Genomic DNA, 17,043 nt, shown 5'->3' on the forward strand with positions numbered 1-17,043 from the left:
TTAATCTTTCAGAAAATAACACACAACAAAAATCATGTATATTTGGTGTGGGTTTTTAAATCATGTATATTTGGTGTGGTTTTTTTTTTCTTAATTACAGTATATCAGAAAAAATGGAAAAACAGAAAAAAAACATAATTAATTTGATTTGAATCAGATAATAGTGACGTGACTGCTAAAAACAGAAAAAAAAGGAAAACAAATCCTAAACCGGTTCCCTATGAAATGAGCTCGCTTATAAGTATGTCTGGCGGGGGGTGGGGGGGTCTGCTCGGTGTTACAATTGAATGGTTCATAATTCGTGTTTAAAGACCGGGCTTAATAATATTATACAAGCACGCGCGGACACGTACACACATGCATGCGCGTGCGCGCGCTCGTTCACACACCAGTGATAGCCTATTGAGCCACTTGTGAGCTGCAACAAGAAACAGAATAATTAACAGCGTAAACTGGAAATGAAAGGATGAAGCAAGAACCGAGAAACGGGCGGTGCAGGTAACACTTCAATTATTTTGTGCTGTGTTCTGACCTAGAACTCCCTCCTATCCATGTTCACCCCTTCTCCCTCGCCCCTCTCCCCCGGCCCCACTACCCATCATCCGTCCCCCTCCTCTCGATGATTCATTTAATGCAAAGTGTTTGTGACGACTGCATATTGGTTTAAGATGTCTCTCTCCTTCTCTCAATACTTTATTTACAAAGCATTGTCACGACAGAATACTGGTACAACTTTGAAAAAAACAACAACTTCATTTGTTACGTTTTATATATGTATAATTTGCATATCCTACTCAAACAACTTCACTCTTACAATAATTGTGTTATCATCTACACCCATCATTAAGGGGCAAAGGCAGGCCCAATTTAAAGATGAAGAATTCTCGTTCATAGAATTACTGGGGGACAAGTGAATGGTGGGGTCATGTTGCAAACATGTGGTGACGGGGCCCAGTGGTAATGCTCCCGATTAAGAAGCGAGTCTGCACAGGTTCGAATCCTCTGTAAGGACGATTTTTTAACCCCCCCCCCCCCCCACTCCTCCGCCGCCCCTCTCACCCTACCTCCCTCCACTAGAACATCAATGGTTGTCTGCGTGCTGGTCGTTCAGAGGAGACGATAAACCGAGGTCCTGTGTGCAGCATGCGCTTAAAGCACGTAAAAGAACCCATGGCAACAAAAGGGTTGTCCCTGGCAAAATTCTGTGTGAAAAATCCACTGTGACAGTAAAACCTATCTACTTGCAGACAGAAAAAAAAGCAGGGTGGCGCTGCATGCCCTGTGACTACGGCTCACCCCGTAGAGAGTCGCCCGAAATCTGTTTAACAAAAAGTACAAAAACAACAACAACAAAAAACAACAGAAAAAACAAGATTTCTTCAATACATTCCTGGTGGTGACAACATTCTGAACTCAAATGAGGGAACTAAGTAGTATCCCACCGCCCACTTCCCCAATCTCACCTTTCCCCTCCCATCTTTCTCGTATGTCTGTGATGTTTTCAAGCATCCATGTCCCAACACCTGATCACAGTATATGCAGCACAGACACGCCGATCGCCAAGGCCTTTCCAAACAAAATTCAAAACTGTAATCTCCAGCAACGATTTAGTAGAAAAGAACTGTCAACAATTGTAAACAAAAACACCAGTAAATAAGCAAAGCATCCAATAGTAACACCACAAACTCATTAATAACAAGTCTCTAAAAAAAAAATAATAAAAAAAAAAAAAAAATTTTTTTTTAAATCATCGTGTTTATTTTCTGGAATAAACACGAATTCAACGATAGATTTGATTTTAACTTATCTGAAGCTTTCAGATCATTCTGTCATTTCCAAGAAAGATCGATTAGAAATAACTTCGAAAAGAATTTAACGAACCTAAACGGAAGTAGACGACCCGTGTGACTGTACCCAGCGCTGACTGCAAACACAGGACCCTCAAAATGACTTCACCGCCACTTTTCGTGAATGATTAATTATGAAGAAAATATTACATCATCCTTTAATAAACCACATCACGACATATCCACACAGAATGTCTTGAAACCATACAACAGTTCTCTGTTAACGGAAATACATAAAAGATTGTCACTGTTTTGTTTGGACACTCAAGAGAGTCGATGTGCATGCAAATCATTTTCTCCAGTTTCTTACTAAATATATTGAAATGGTGGACCTGTCGATCACGCAACTACCTACCAAGAAACCCAGAAAACCACAGGGCCGCGGTTCCAGGCCTGATTTTCGTCTCACCCCTCCCTAGCACATCTAAATCTAGAGCCTGTTTGCTAGTATGGGTGTTAGTCTTTCGGATTAGGCGACAAAAAAAAATCAGGATCCTACTATAAGCATCATACAATTACCCCTCGTGTGACAGAACCCACGGCTACAAGAGAGTTGTCCTCCGCACAAAAATTATCATGAAACAAAGAAAAGGTAAAAAAAAAACAAAAAAAAAAAAACAAAAAACTATGTTGACAAGTGAACACACACTTGACACACGTTCAAAATATATTGACATGGGACCAAAAGCAACAAATTCTCTCTGGGAAGCGCAGCCCGAATTGTGATGTGTGGATTGTACAATACAAAACGTAGGGGGTGAGGGGGAGAGATAGCGAACACAAGGCAACAACAAAGGACACACACAACTACGTAAACCAGGCACGAACGAATTCAGATCCTCAGTAGTCAATCTAGCCACCGATTTTGCATAATTTATTACAGACTGACATACATACATACATACATACATACATATATACATATCATTCAGATATCAGTTCAATATTTCCTCCACACACAGACATTTTCAGGTGTTCAACAACTATGCTAAGAGTGTCGTCAGTGTTATAACTTTTTGATTAATCAGTCAGGCAGTCATCTGATGAGAAACAGTCACCTGATAACAGATAACAACCAACCAATCATTCAGAAAACAACGACAACAACAGTGAAAACCGTCGTCAGAAGGGAAGTTGACGACAGTCCAGAACCACCAAAGGTGCTCGAAACACCCTCCCTCAAGAGCCCAAAAGTGCCTTTAGCATGAACAATTTTGCCTTCATCTGCTTTTTCCATCATCGAGGCGATTTAAAAAAATTAAAAAACCCCCCCCCCCCAAAAAAAAACCCAAAAAACATGGAGCAAATCGTTGTGTTTCAGAGATGGAGGGGGACACAGAACGTGCTTCGTTTGTTTGTTTTTAAAGACCCCTCCTCTTCCCTTCCCCTCCCCTCCACTTCCTTCCCTCTCAGATCCCGCTCTCTTTAATACAGAAACACTATCCCACCAATTCTCCTCCTTCATGTTGCAAATGGCATGTTGTTTTTTTTTTTAATAATAACGCGTCAAAAAATGAATTATTATCCAAGAAAGTAATACCAAAAAAATAAAAATAAATAAATAAATAAATAAAAAAACAACTTCCCAAACAACAAATCAGGCACAGGCTTTTGATGTCACAAGGACAAACCTGGGAGTTCTCGTTCGTTCTCTTCCATTGAGTGTGTGAAAGGCCCCCACTCTTCCTGTTGCTGGCCAATGAAAGGACATGGAAGGGCGGGGGAAGCCTGTCGTCGGCTTGAAGAACTTGGAGAGGAAGAGGGCATTGGAAGGGGTGGGATTGGGGGTTGGGAATGGTTTGCTGGCTTCGAGGCAGACGGACGTTGCCAGGAAAGAAAGAAAGAAAGACAGGAGGAGGGAAATAGCGAGGAGGGAAAGGGGCGGGGTAGAGGAGAAAGGGTTGGGTTGTTGCTGGGCTCCTCATCAAGACGCGCCAGAGTGGGTCTTGCACAGGGTTTCCAGAAGGTAGTGGATGGTGACCTTGTAGATGGCGTCCATGTTGTCCGAGTAGCGGTCCCCAAGGGTGATCTTCACAGCCTCCAGGAACGGCACTTCCAGCTCCTGCGACACGACACAACACAATACAATATGACATGTTACAATACAACACAATACAATACGACATGTTACAATACAACAAAATACAATACGACATGTTACAACACGACATGTTACAATACAATACAATACAATACGATGCGATTCGATACAATACTAGACAATAAATATTTACTCTTTTACATAAAATTAACTTGAATGATGCTCACTCTTTGCACATACAAGCAGACAGATAGACGGACAGACAGACAGACAGAGATACGGAAAGACTATAATATTCCTGCTGTTGGTATGATGTGGCGACGTCAGTTGACGTTCTCGTTTTATATCCTTGATCTTTCCTGACTCTACTTGGCGCACATATTAACAACACTTCTCAAATGAATAGCTTACAGTCAATCTAACGTTACACAGTAATACCAACTTTTGTGTGTCTGCGGTTCGCTGAGACTACTGACCCTTGTCAAGGTGCTTGGCCTTTCAAGGTCACGTCACGCATGCGCATTGTTGCGAAAATTAACAGACGTGGAACGTGGTTCTTCATAGAAAAAAAAACACAAAAAAACACCACTGTGGAAGTTTTGCGTATGACTATGGAAGACGATAGTCTGAGAGCAAGCCGTCTTTCCAGTGTGCCTTCTCTGCTCAAACAGCGAAGCGCAAATTGACACAACGAACAACAGAGCACTACGACATTCAACAGCACAGAAAGAGATATTTTATCAGATGTTCGCTGCGAAAGCACGAGGATGAGAACGACAGTGAAAATGCACGGGTTTAACATGTGTTGGATTGCTGCGCGCGATGTGCCCACAAAGGAAAGACAACAACAAACAAACAAACATGCTGATGTTCAAAGAAGAGTGTATAAAAAGAGCGAAGGTGACAGTGACAGTGTTTCGACTTTCCTTCATAAAACGACGAAAAAAAAACCCACAGCAGCAGCTACAATGTCACAATACTACCAACCAACGCAATGAAAAAACTACGGGCTACTGCAGGCAGCGAAAACGCTTGAGGACCACAGCCCTGAGCAACTTGACCTTCGGGTGTGGTGGGTTTTTGTGTTGTTGTTTTTTCCCCCAACATGTCAGTTACACTCAACGGTGACGTGTCAAGCAACATTTGTGGCTGTGGCAGTGGTCGTGGCACTACAAAGACTTTTGGGGGGGGGGGGGGGGGGGGAGTCCCTTGGTGCTTCCAAAATGCACTACACAAACCTGCTGTTTCTGGTGTTTTGAGGAGCTGACCCGGGTTTATAAAAAGAATGAAACTATAGGCAACTATGGGGGGGTTGGGAGTATGTCGACTGTTTCTGTCTCAGCAAGAAAGCCGTGCGTTGAACAGCAGTTTCACACGATGTAAGAATTATGGATTGGCCAAGTCCGCATGCTGAGGTATGCCTGATTTTTCTTTTATTTCTTTTTGTCTTTCTTTCTTTCTTCTGTTGATGAGTTCAAAGCACACAAGCTGTCACATATCGAAGGTGACTTGTTTTGACTGTCAGTGGTCCCTTTCTTTCTGCACGTATCTAATATCACCCATGCAGTGTTGCACTTGATCTTGTTTATGATATCGAGTTTACCTGTGCTGTATATTATCATCAGGGTGTGTGTGTGTGTGTGTGTGTGTGTTTTCCTGAAAAAGGTGCCACAATTGCGTGTGTGTGTGAGTTCTTTTCAGCAGCTCTCTCTCTCTCTTTCTCTGTCTGAACAATGCAGCATTGGTCCCTACATACATTGAAATCGTGAATCATGAGTCCATCTTGTGAAGTTGTGTGTGTGTGTGTGTGTGTGTGCAACACACAGCACGCTGGTGGAGCGCTGACCAAGCGGTAACACTTTTCTGCCTGGGAAACGAGAGAATCTGATGGCGCGGGGTCGGGGGGGACTGGGCAGGGGAGGGAGGGGGTGGGGAGATGGCGCGGGGTCGGGGGGGACTGGGCAGGAGGGAGGGGGTGGGGAGTGAGGGGGGGGGGGGGGTTGCTTGCATAGCGTTGCGGAAGAGTGTTGCATTTTGTTGCGCTCCGCAGCCTTCTGTTGTGGAGAAGTTGGGTGATGACTGTGCATGTGTATCGCATTGCGTAACGGCGAGGCAGAGAGTATGAGAGGTTAAAAACAAGCAGTTTGTTTCTGATAATTAAAAAAACCAAAAAAATGTGGCAAGCCTCGCTTAAAGTGGTTGTATGGTGTTGGAGGACTGTGTTGGACTACTGCCCCATAATGTGTTGCGTTGCGTTCTGTGGCGCGGGAGGGGAGGGGAGGGGAGGGGGTTAGTCAGTGATGTACTTCGTTACCGCACAGCACAGCACAGCACTGTATGCACTACACTGTGTCCAGCAATGAGAGAACTGGACTTAGAAGATCAGCTCCTGCGGCGTTGCTGGACGCATGAGGTTTGTTTGTCAAAACGCTCCATTGTCTTGTGGGTCCTCAGCCCCTTTGCTGGTATCATCATCCCCAATCGTCTGTCGACAAGTCCGACTGAGATACCCACCAGTTCTCAAAGAGAACACTCATCATCCCCAATCGTCTGTCGACAAGTCCGACTGAGATACCCACCAGTTCTCAAAGAGAACACTCATCATCTCCAATCGTCTGTCGACAAGTCCGACTGAGATACCCACCAGTTCTCAAAGAGAACACTCATCATCTCCAATCGTCTGTCGACAAGTCCGACTGAGATACCCACCAGTTCTCAAAGAGAACACTCATCATCTCCAATCGTCTGTCGACAAGTCCGACTGAGATACCCACCAGTTCTCAAAGAGAACACTCATCATCTCCAATCGTTTGTCGACAAGTCCGACTGAGATACCCACCAGTTCTCAAAGAGAACACTCATCATCTCCAATCGTTTGTCGACAAGTCCGACTGAGATACCCACCAGTTCTCAAAGAGAACACTCCAGAGGAAAGCGTTAGGACGAGGGACTTGCTGAAAGAGTTTGGATCTGTTTGAAATTGTACGCGTTGGGCTGAATTCTATATTTGCACTTAGTCGCAAGCTTTTGGGTTTGCGTTGCAGTTAGATTTCAGTTCACTGGATCAGAATGTGTCGTGTTGTATCGCGTTACGTTGTGTGGCGTGGTGTTATGTTCTGTTCTCATTAATTCGAGTCAGAAAAAGACAAACTTCGTTCAAGTAATCGGCCCCCCTGAAGTATCAGGTATACCAAGCGATTTGATAATAATAATATAATAAGAAGGAGAAAAAGAAGAAGAAGAACAAGAAGAAGAAGAATTATTTCTAGAATAGCGCTATAATACATGCAGAGTCATAAAAGCACAATCATTAATGTCACAAAAACACATATGCATACACATACACACACATGTCTATCTTTCTATCTATGTATCCATGCATCTATCTATCTAGAAAGGATAAAACATGTATAGATTTTTATTTAACAAGAGAGAGAGATTCAAGATTCAAAGATTCAAAAACTTTATTACTCAAGGATAAAGATTTTAGGCATTGCCTAGTCTTCCAATATGTCCTTGTGACAATAAAAACAGTAACGATAAGACACAACAATAATAGAGACAGAGACAAAGTCGTCCAACAAACGGTTCAGCAAGGAAGAAAATATTTTTTAAACACCTCCCCTCTACCCCCCCCCTCCCCCTACTCCCCATCCTCCCTCGGTGTCTACCAGCACCCCATCTGAACCCTCAGTGGGTGAAGCTATCAAACTGAGCCGCCAAAACTGAACTGTTGTTCTCCATCTCTGATTACCATCCATTCTCCTCTCTCTGATATAAATCTCTCTCTCTCTATCTGTGTGTGTGTATGTGTGTGTGTGTGTGTTTCGAAACATCAATATATCCCTACAGGCATATCAACTCAACTGTGAATTGGGAAAATTGAAGAGGGAAAGTGGGTTAGGGTGAGGAGGGGGTGGGGAAGGGCAGCAGGGATGTCAGGGCAGGGGAGGCGGGGGTGAGGAGGGGCATCAGGGATGTCAGGGAGGAGGAGGGGGTGGGGAGGGGCAGCAGGGATGTCAGGGAAGAGGAGGGGGTGGGGAGGGGCAGCAGGGATGTCAGGGAGGAGGAGGGGGTGGGGAGGGGCAGCAGGGATGTCAGGGAAGAGGGGGTGGGGCGGGGCAGCAGGGATGTCAGGGAAGAGGGTGTGGGGAGGGGCAGCAGGGATGTCAGGGAGGAGGGGGTGGGGAAGGGCAGCAGGGATGTCAGGGAGGAGGAGGGGGTGGGGAGGGGCATCAGGGATGTCAGGGAAGAGGGGGGTGGGGAGGGGCAGCAGGGATGTCAGGGAGGAGGAGGGGGTGGGGAAGGGCAGCAGGGATGTCAGGGAGGAGGAGGGGGTGGGGAGGGGCAGCAGGGATGTCAGGGAGGAGGGGGTGGGGAGGGGCATCAGGGATGTCAGGGGGAGGAGGGGGTGGGGAGGGGCAGCAGGGATGTCAGGAGGAGGAGGGGGGTGGGGAGGGGCATCAGGGATGTCAGGGAGGAGGGGATGAGAAGGGGGCAGCAGGGATGTCAGGAGGAGGAGGGGGTGGGGAGGGGCAGCAGGGATGTAAAGGGGAAGAGGGGGGTGGGGAGGGGCATCAGGGATGTCAGGGAGGAGGGGGGTGGGGAGGGGCATCAGGGATGTCAGGGGGAAGAGGGGGTGGGGAGGGGCATCAGGGATGTCAGGGAGGAGGGGGTGGGGAGGGGCATCAGGGATGTCAGGGGGAAGAGGGGGTGGGGAGGGGCAGCAGGGATGTCAGGAGGAGGAGGGGGGTGGGGAGGGGCATCAGGGATGTCAGGGAGGAGGGGATGAGAAGGGGGCAGCAGGGATGTCAGGAGGAGGAGGGGGTGGGGAGGGGCAGCAGGGATGTCAGGGGGAGGTGGGGGTGGGGAGGGGCATCAGGGATGTCAGGGAAGAGGGGAGGGGCATCAGGGATGTCAGGGGGAGGAGGGGGGTGGGGAGGGGCATCAGGGATGTCAGGGGGAGGTGGGGGTGGGGAGGGGCATCAGGGATGTCAGGGAAGAGGGGAGGGGCATCAGGGATGTCAGGGGGAGGCGGGGGTGAGGAGGGCAGCAGGGATGTCAGGGGAAGGAGGGGGTGGGGAGGGGCAGCAGGGATGTCAGGGGAAGGAGGGGGTGGGGAGGGGCAGCAGGGATGTCAGGGCAGGGGAGGAGCCGGCGGGGAGGGGCATCAGGTATGTCAGGGAAGAGGGGGTGGGGAGGGGCATCATGGATGTCAAGGGGAAGAGGGGGTGGGGAGGGGCATCAGGGATGTCATGGCAGGGGAGGAGGGGGTGGGGAGGGGCATCATGGATGTCAGGGAGGAGGGGGTGGGGAGGGGGCATCAGGGATGTCAGGGAAGAGGGGGTGGGGAGGGGCATCATGGATGTCAAGGGGAAGAGGGGGTGGGGAGGGGCATCAGGGATGTCAAGGGGAAGAGGGGGTGGGGAGGGGCATCAGGATGTCAGGGAAGAGGGGGTGGGGAGGGGCATCAGGGATGTCAAGGGGAAGAGGGGGTGGGGAGGGGCAGCAGGGATGTCAGGAGGAGGGGGGTGGGGAGGGGCATCAGGGATGTCAGGGAGGAGGGGGTGAGGAGGGGGCATCAGGGATGTCAGGGAGGAGGGGGTGGGGAGGGGCATCAGGGATGTCAGGGAGGAGGGGGTGAGGAGGGGGCATCAGGGATGTCAGGGAGGAGGGGGTGGGGAGGGGCATCATGGATGTCAGGGGGAGGAGGGGGGTGGGGAGGGGCATCAGGGATGTCAGGGAGGAGGGGGGTGAGGAGGGGGCATCAGGGATGTCAGGGAGGAGGGGGTGGGGAGGGGCATCAGGGATGTCAGGGAGGAGGGGGTGAGGAGGGGGCATCAGGGATGTCAGGGAGGAGGGGGGTGGGGAGGGGCATCAGGGATGTCAGGGGAGGAGGGGGTGGGGAGGGGGCATCAGGGATGTCAGGGAGGAGGGGGTGGGGAGGGGCATCAGGGATGTCAGGGGGAGGAGGGGGTGGGGAGGGGCATCAGGGATGTCAGGGAAGAGGGGGTGAGGAGGGGCAGCAGGGATGTCAAGGGGAAGAGGGGGTGGGGAGGGGCATCAGGGATGTCAGGGGGAAGAGGGGGTGGGGAGGGGCAGCAGGGATGTCAGGAGGAGGAGGGGGTGGGGAGGGGCATCAGGGATGTCAAGGGGAAGAGGGGGTGGGGAGGGGCAGCAGGGATGTCAGGAGGAGGAGGGGGTGGGGAGGGGCATCAGGGATGTCAGGGGGAGGTGGGGGTGGGGAGGGGCATCAGGGATGTCAGGGAAGAGGGGGGTGGGGAGGGGCATCAGGGATGTCAAGGGGAGGAGGGGGTGGGGAGGGGCATCAGGGATGTCAGGGGGAGGTGGGGGTGGGGAGGGGCAGCAGGGATGTCAGGGGGGGGGGAGGGGGGGGGGAGGGGCATCAGGGATGTCAGGGGGAGGTGGGGGTGGGGAGGGGCAGCAGGGATGTCAGGGGGAGATGGAGGTGGGGAGGGCCAGGGGCAGCAGGGATGTCAGGGAGGAGGGGCTGGGGAGGGGCAGCAGGGATGTCAGGGGGGAGGAGGGGGGGTGGGGAGGGGCAGCAGGGATGTCAGGGAGGAGGGGCTGGGGAGGGGCAGCAGGGATGTCAGGGGGAGGAGGGGGGTGGGGTGGGGAGGGGCAGCAGGGATGTCAGGGGGAGGAGGGGCTGGGGAGGGGCAGCAGGGATGTCAGGGGGAGGAGGGGCTGGGGGGGGGGGAGGGGCAGCAGGGATGTCAGGGGGAGGAGGGGCTGGGGAGGGGCAGCAGGGATGTCAGGGAGGAGGGGAGGTGGGGAGGGGCAGCAGGGATGTCAGGGAGGAGGGGATGGGGAGGGGCAGCAGCAACTGATGGCGTTCATAAAGCGCTGAAAGCTACAAAAGTTAAGTGCCTGTATCCGCAGTGGGGATTGAATGGCCATGTTCATTCATGCTGGAAGTAGTGAATCAGAGAAAGGTGTATACATGCCTAACAGAAAAGGTGATGTCTGAAGAAACTGGGGTCAAACTAAAAGCATGTCCCTGTTTCGGCAGCGGGGCAAGGTATAAACCTTGCCGGACTAGAGAAAAACTCTCAAAGCTTATGCGCTAATAAACGAGAGTGAGCTGGGCCGTAAAATTAAACTCTAGAGCCCTACACAGCAATTTCAGTTTCAAGTAGGTATCAAAGTGTGCGGAATTTTCCATATATGCTACAACATCTGCTGAAAGAAAGGGGGAAAAAACAGATGCCTGACCTTCGCACAAACCGAATGCGAGACTTGTGAGCATGCCCCAAGTTTGTACACAACTTTGACGTAAAATGAATGGAGAAGAAAAACGAAGAAGAATAAGAATGGATACTTATACAGCACACTATCCAAAAACCTGCTTTCGGTGCTTTTCAAAACACATGCTTGTTTTGTTTTTGTTTTTTTTTAATAAATGACACATTACACCAATGTTACATAATTATACACACTAAAATGTAACTGGCAAGCTATGCTCATATATAAACACAATGCGTACATACACATAAACATGCATTCAAACACGCGTACCTAATAAGCAAAATCAAATGAGATGTACGTAAAAGACAAAGGACAGCAGCATTTGCATGACCAGCGATGAGTGATGCTCTGAAAGTCAGCTCCCGGAAACAGGTGGCTTGGGAAAATAATATAGGAGTGGCGTAGAGTTGGAATGACCTCAAAGCTAAGCCCTGCATAAGCACTGACAGTTTGTGTGTGTGTGTGTGTGTGTGTGTGTGTGTGTGTGTGTGTGTGTGTGTGTACAGAGCTGAGATAACTTTAGAGCTGACATGACCTTAAAGCTATGTCCGGAGTGACACTTTCCATGAATGTATGACAGTCAGTCGTGTTCGACTATGGCCACCAGAATTTGATTATAGTGGAAAAGTGTCTTGCCCAAGTTACATCCCCCACTCTCTCTCTCGGCCAAGAGGGTTTTAGGGCAGTCGGCGCTGGGATGGTTCCCAAATGCAGAGTACCCCCCCCCCCCCCCCACCCCGTCCCTCCTTGCACTCCTAATTCCAGTCTTCCATGTACAGAGTTGGGATTATTAACCTTGAAACCAGGTCTTTCGTTTGATTAATTAAGCAGTGACGCTTTCCACGCTCAGGTCTTGAAGGTTGGGGGGCTACACAGCCTAATACCCCCCCAAGCAGAAACGGCACTGTTCACGACTACGCTGGGAAACAAATAAATATAGCAGAAGGTTAGAGGACCTAAGCCCTTTAACAACAGCGTGTGGAGCGACGGCCCTGTGGTACTGAGCTCAACTAGGAACCGAGTGTCTGTAGGTTCGGGTACTATATACGGACCCTAAACTTAACTCTCCCACCCCCCGCCCCCACCCCCCACACACCCCTCCCTTCCACATGACTTACAGTGGTGGTCTGTGGTGCTAGTCATTCGGTGGAATAGGTATACCGAGGTCCCATGTGCATCAGACACTAAGCGCACGTAAAAGAAACCGCGGCAACAAAAAAAAACGTTGTCCTTTGCAGAATTCTGTTGGGGAAAAAAAAAATTACGTTGATAGGAAAACAAATGCACTTGTTGGCAAGAACAAGAGGGGAAAAAAGGGGAGGGGGTGCTGTACTCTGTCCCGGGATAGCAGCCCCAAATTTTATGAAGAGAAATCTGTTGCGATTAAAAGCAATACAAATACGATACAGTACAATACAGCACAACACAATACAACACAACACAATACAACACAACACAATAACCATTTCCATGCTGGGTAGGGAGAACATCCCTTTGAGGAAAGCGTGGTAATAATTTTTTTTTTTTTTTTTTTTTTTTTTTTTTTTTCAAATGAGAATAAAACGGAATAAGATGTAAAAAATGAAATGATTCTTCTCGTAATCCCACGCTCTCTATACGTGGGGGTGGGGGTGGGGGGGGGGGGGGGGGGGGGCACTGTTCTAAAAATAGATCAATGGCTGTCAACATGGCGGGGGTAAAAACGGCCATACACGTGTACATTCGAGTGAAAGTGGGAGTTGCAGCCCACGAACGAAGAAGAAGGAGGTTTAAAATAAATCAATAATAAATAAATAAATAAAATAAAATAATAATAATAATGGATACTTATATAGCACACTATCCAGAAATCTGCTCTAGGTGCTTTACAAAAACGCTTTTGTTAACATAAAACATTATATCTATGTTACATACACACACCAAAATGTGACTACACACACACACACACACACACTGCATACATACATTTTAACATACATGTGTATCTAACAGCTACCCTAACACATACGCACACATAGGCAGGCACAAACTTACATAAACACATTATAATAATAATAATAATAATAAAATAAATTATACCAACCCTTGTGGCTTTCTGACCTCGTACATGGAAGGGGCGAAGTCCTTGATCTTGGCGTGGGTGGAGACGGTCTGCCGGACGAGGTCCATGGTGGCGTCCACGTTGTCGATGCCCTGGACCATTTCGTCCAGCACCGCCATCACCGCGCCCGCGTGCAGCTCCAGCTCCACGTCCACGCGCAGCTCGTCCAGGTCCTTGCCCTTGAACTTGGGGAACAGATCCTGCAGCCGCGGCTGGGCCCGAAACAGTCTTGTGGTGGTGGTGGTGGTGGTGGTGGTGGTGTTTTTTTTTGGGGGGGGGGGGTTTGGGGGGTAGGGGGGGGTGTTGTTTTTTTTTGCAGGCAAGGTTCGTTGGAGTTTTTGCAAACAGACAGACAGAAATGAAATGTTATGAAATCAAATTTTATTTCTGTCTGACTGTTTGCAACACACACACACACACACACACATACACAGAGAGAAACCGTGGTAAATCTCCGTACACTGTTGTTAGCACAGCGACAATGGTTACTGCAATGACAAAGTTTATTACACTGCTAGTGGAAGGAGGCCTACAGCCCTCCCACGACAGAGGAAGTGGGGGCCATGGACTGTTGAATAAAATTTAATGTGAATGTAAATTAATAAGGAATGTTATTATGCATTACTGTATTATGTGTTGTCTTATGCAAGGCGCTTATAGCCCATTACATGGGGAGTCTGCGCCATATAAGTACTAATAACAGTAGTAGTCATAGTAAATAATGATTCATACAGCGCCCACCCCCCACCCCTCCCCCTCCCACACACACACTCGAGCGTCACCGTCTTTCACGCTCTCTCTCTCGCATGAGGTTCGTTCGTTCATGCACGCAGAGAAACAGAAAAGAAGTGACACTGTACGTCACGCAGAGAAACAAACACCACACACACAGACAGAGCTATCACACAGCCGCCGTGCCCATGTGTGGTGAGTGTCGCGGACTGACAACAACTGGGAGGACGCAGGTTTCTTCTTCTTCTTCTTCTGCGTTCGTGGTCTGCAACTCCCACGTTCATTCGTATGTACACAAGTGGACTTTTACGTGTATGACCGCTTTTACCCCCCCCCCCCCCCCCCCCTCCCGTCCCTCTGACCCCTTCCGCCATGTAGGCAGCCATACTCCGCTTTCGGGGGGGGGTGCATGCTGGGTATGTTCTTTGTTTCCATAACCTGCCAAACGTTGACATGGATGGCAGGATCTTTAATTAACGTGCGTATTTGATCTTCTGCTTGCGTACACACACGAAGTGGGTTCAGACACTTAGCAGGTCTACACATAATTATGTTGACCTGGGAGATCGGGTAAAAATAAAAATCTCCACCCTTTTACCCACCAGGCGCCGTCACCGAGATTCGAACCCAGGACCCTCAGATTAAAAGTCCAACGCTTTAACCACTCGGCTACTGCGCCCGTCGGACGCAGGTTTGATCCCCATCAGAATTGTGTTGCTTTTTGTTGTTGTTGTTGTTGTTGTTGTTTTTCTCCCGTGGTTGGCTCCTACCTACCCAGAACTGAGTGCGCTATGAGCTCAGTGAGTTAGGAAGACTGGAACCACACAGTGGAGGGTCCAAATCCTCTTCACGGATGCCGCGTCTTTAGGTGTGTTGTGTTGTTGCTCAAACTGATTTCCTGACCAACACACTGCAGCTGTCCATATCTCAGTCTGGTTGACACGCGTCGGGATAGATGCACTGTAATAATGTAATGTACACTGCCAAGTAGTCTCACACCTGAATGGAACCCCTACCCCCCACCCCCGACACCCCCCCCCCCCCCCTCCCCATCCCTCCAATTAGCAGCATCTCCATCACCACCCAGCATCATCCGTCATCATCGAAATGTAACATACAAAATGTCCCAAAGTCTAGGGCACTAAACATTTATTTTTGAGAGAGAGAGAGAGAGAGAGAGAGAGAGGGAGAGAGAGAGAGAGAAAACGGAAACAATAGTTCTAGTCAACAAGGCCATAGGCCCTGTTTAAAGAGGTGATTGTATTTTCAAAAAAAAGTTATATGTGTGTGTGGGGGAGGTGGGGGGTGGGGGCGAGGGGGGCGGGGGGAATGCATATGTATGTATGTATGTATGTTTATATGTATGTATGTTCATAGAAAGGTAAAGATATATCAATATATTTTTAATCGCTCGCGGATAATTAATCATTAAGCCTCAATACAGACTGCTTGGCATTTTTAATTTCAAACGGCACTGGCGCACAAGAGCGGGCTGTGAGTGTGAGTAATTCTGGCCGTCGGGAGTTGTCTGTTTGCTGACATCGATTGTCGCCCCCAGGTAGTGTAGGAAGCGTGTGTCCCAGCAGTTGTTGTTACCAGGGAAAACGTATATCGATGTGTCTTCTTTTTCGGATTGATTGGGGGTGGGGGGGTGGGGGGGGTTGAGAGGGGGGGGGGGGGGGGGGGGTGAGGGTAGACATGGAGAGATGAAGGGTAGATTGGTACTGTATGTGATGTGTCTGCCTATTGGTAGGTTGAACGTTATGCTTCGGTGTGTGTGTGTGTGTGCCAGTGTGCTAATATCTCCACTGTTGGGAAACAATGATTCATTCATTCATTCATTCACTCACTCATTCAATGATTCTCTCTCTCTCTCTCTCTCTCTCTCTCTCTTTCTCTCGTTTGTATGTGTGTTTCTGTTGCAGGCTAAGAATATTTTCTGCCAGTTTTTGTTTTCCTTGTTTAAAACCTTGGGGTGGAGTGACTGGAATGTCCTACCCCCAACCCCGCCCCTGACACTGTGGCTTCGAAGCTGATGACAGTGAAGTGAAGTATCAGAGTGTTCATTTCATTTCTCTCGCTAGACGGGCGCAATAGCCGAGTGGTTAAAGCGTTGGACTGTCAGTCTGAGGGTCCCAGGTTCGAATCACGGTGACGGCGCCTGGTGGATAAAGGGTGGAGATTTTTACGATCTCCCAGGTCAACATATGTGCAGACCTGCTAGTGTCTGAACCCCCTTCGTGTGCATGCAGAAGATCAAATACGCACGTAAAAGATCCTGTAATCCATGTCAGCGTTCGGTGGGTTATGGAAACAAGAACATACCCAGCATGCACACCCCCAAAAGCGGAGTATGGCTGCCTACATGGCGGGGAAAAAACGGTCATACACGTAAAAGCCCACTCGTGTGCATACGAGTGAACGCAGAAGAAGAAGAAGAATTTCTCTCGCTGTCTACTCTTTCTTTCTTCTGTTTCTGTCATGCCTCACCTCATTTCCAGAGTCATTTTGAAAGTTTCAGTAATGGCGAGTTCTACACTGAAGATTCCCGTGGGACATACATTGCGAAAAACAGAGAAAAAAAACAAACAAAAAAAACAAAAACAACTTCCCTTCTTTTCAGAAGACCACAATTACATTTGCAGTAGACTGTTCTTCAAACTGGTCAGAATTATTTAGCGCTGTACATTTTCAATGCTTTCCACACACACACACACACACCACACACAAAATATATATATATGGTTGTTTTTTTTTTAATGATTATAAGCAGTGGTATCTTTAATATTCCACTGATGTCATGGTGATCAGGTGGCCTGAAGTGTCTATTGCGACACTGTAGCCCACGGGCTAGTTCTGATGGGGCTGTCTGCTGATAATTAGAAGAGAGAGAGAGAAGAACACACACACACACACACACACACACACACACACACACACACACACCAGAACAACCCCACGTACATCGATATCTAGAATCATGCCACGTTTCATGTCAAGAGACATTATTCCTTGAGAACATGCCAATGTTGTATTTTATTAAGGACACACCA

General features: G+C 48.8%; 1 protein-coding gene across 1 annotated transcript in view; it reads right to left on the reverse strand.

The window, feature by feature from the left end:
• Positions 1 to 3,753: 3,753 nt before the first annotated feature.
• LOC143281727 (globin CTT-W-like) overlaps positions 3,754 to 17,043 on the reverse strand; it is a 32,198-nt gene continuing 18,908 nt past the window's right edge. Inside the window, exons 2-3 of the mRNA XM_076586999.1 lie at positions 13,258 to 13,486; positions 3,754 to 3,909 (exon numbers count right to left, since the gene is read on the reverse strand). Coding sequence (XP_076443114.1) covers positions 3,772 to 3,909; positions 13,258 to 13,486 — 367 coding nt within the window. The 3' untranslated portion in view covers positions 3,754 to 3,771. The remainder of the gene's footprint in view (positions 3,910 to 13,257; positions 13,487 to 17,043) is intronic.

Source organism: Babylonia areolata, chromosome 4, assembly GCF_041734735.1.
Source record: "Babylonia areolata isolate BAREFJ2019XMU chromosome 4, ASM4173473v1, whole genome shotgun sequence".
NCBI classification, from domain to species: Eukaryota; Metazoa; Mollusca; class Gastropoda; order Neogastropoda; family Buccinidae; genus Babylonia; species Babylonia areolata.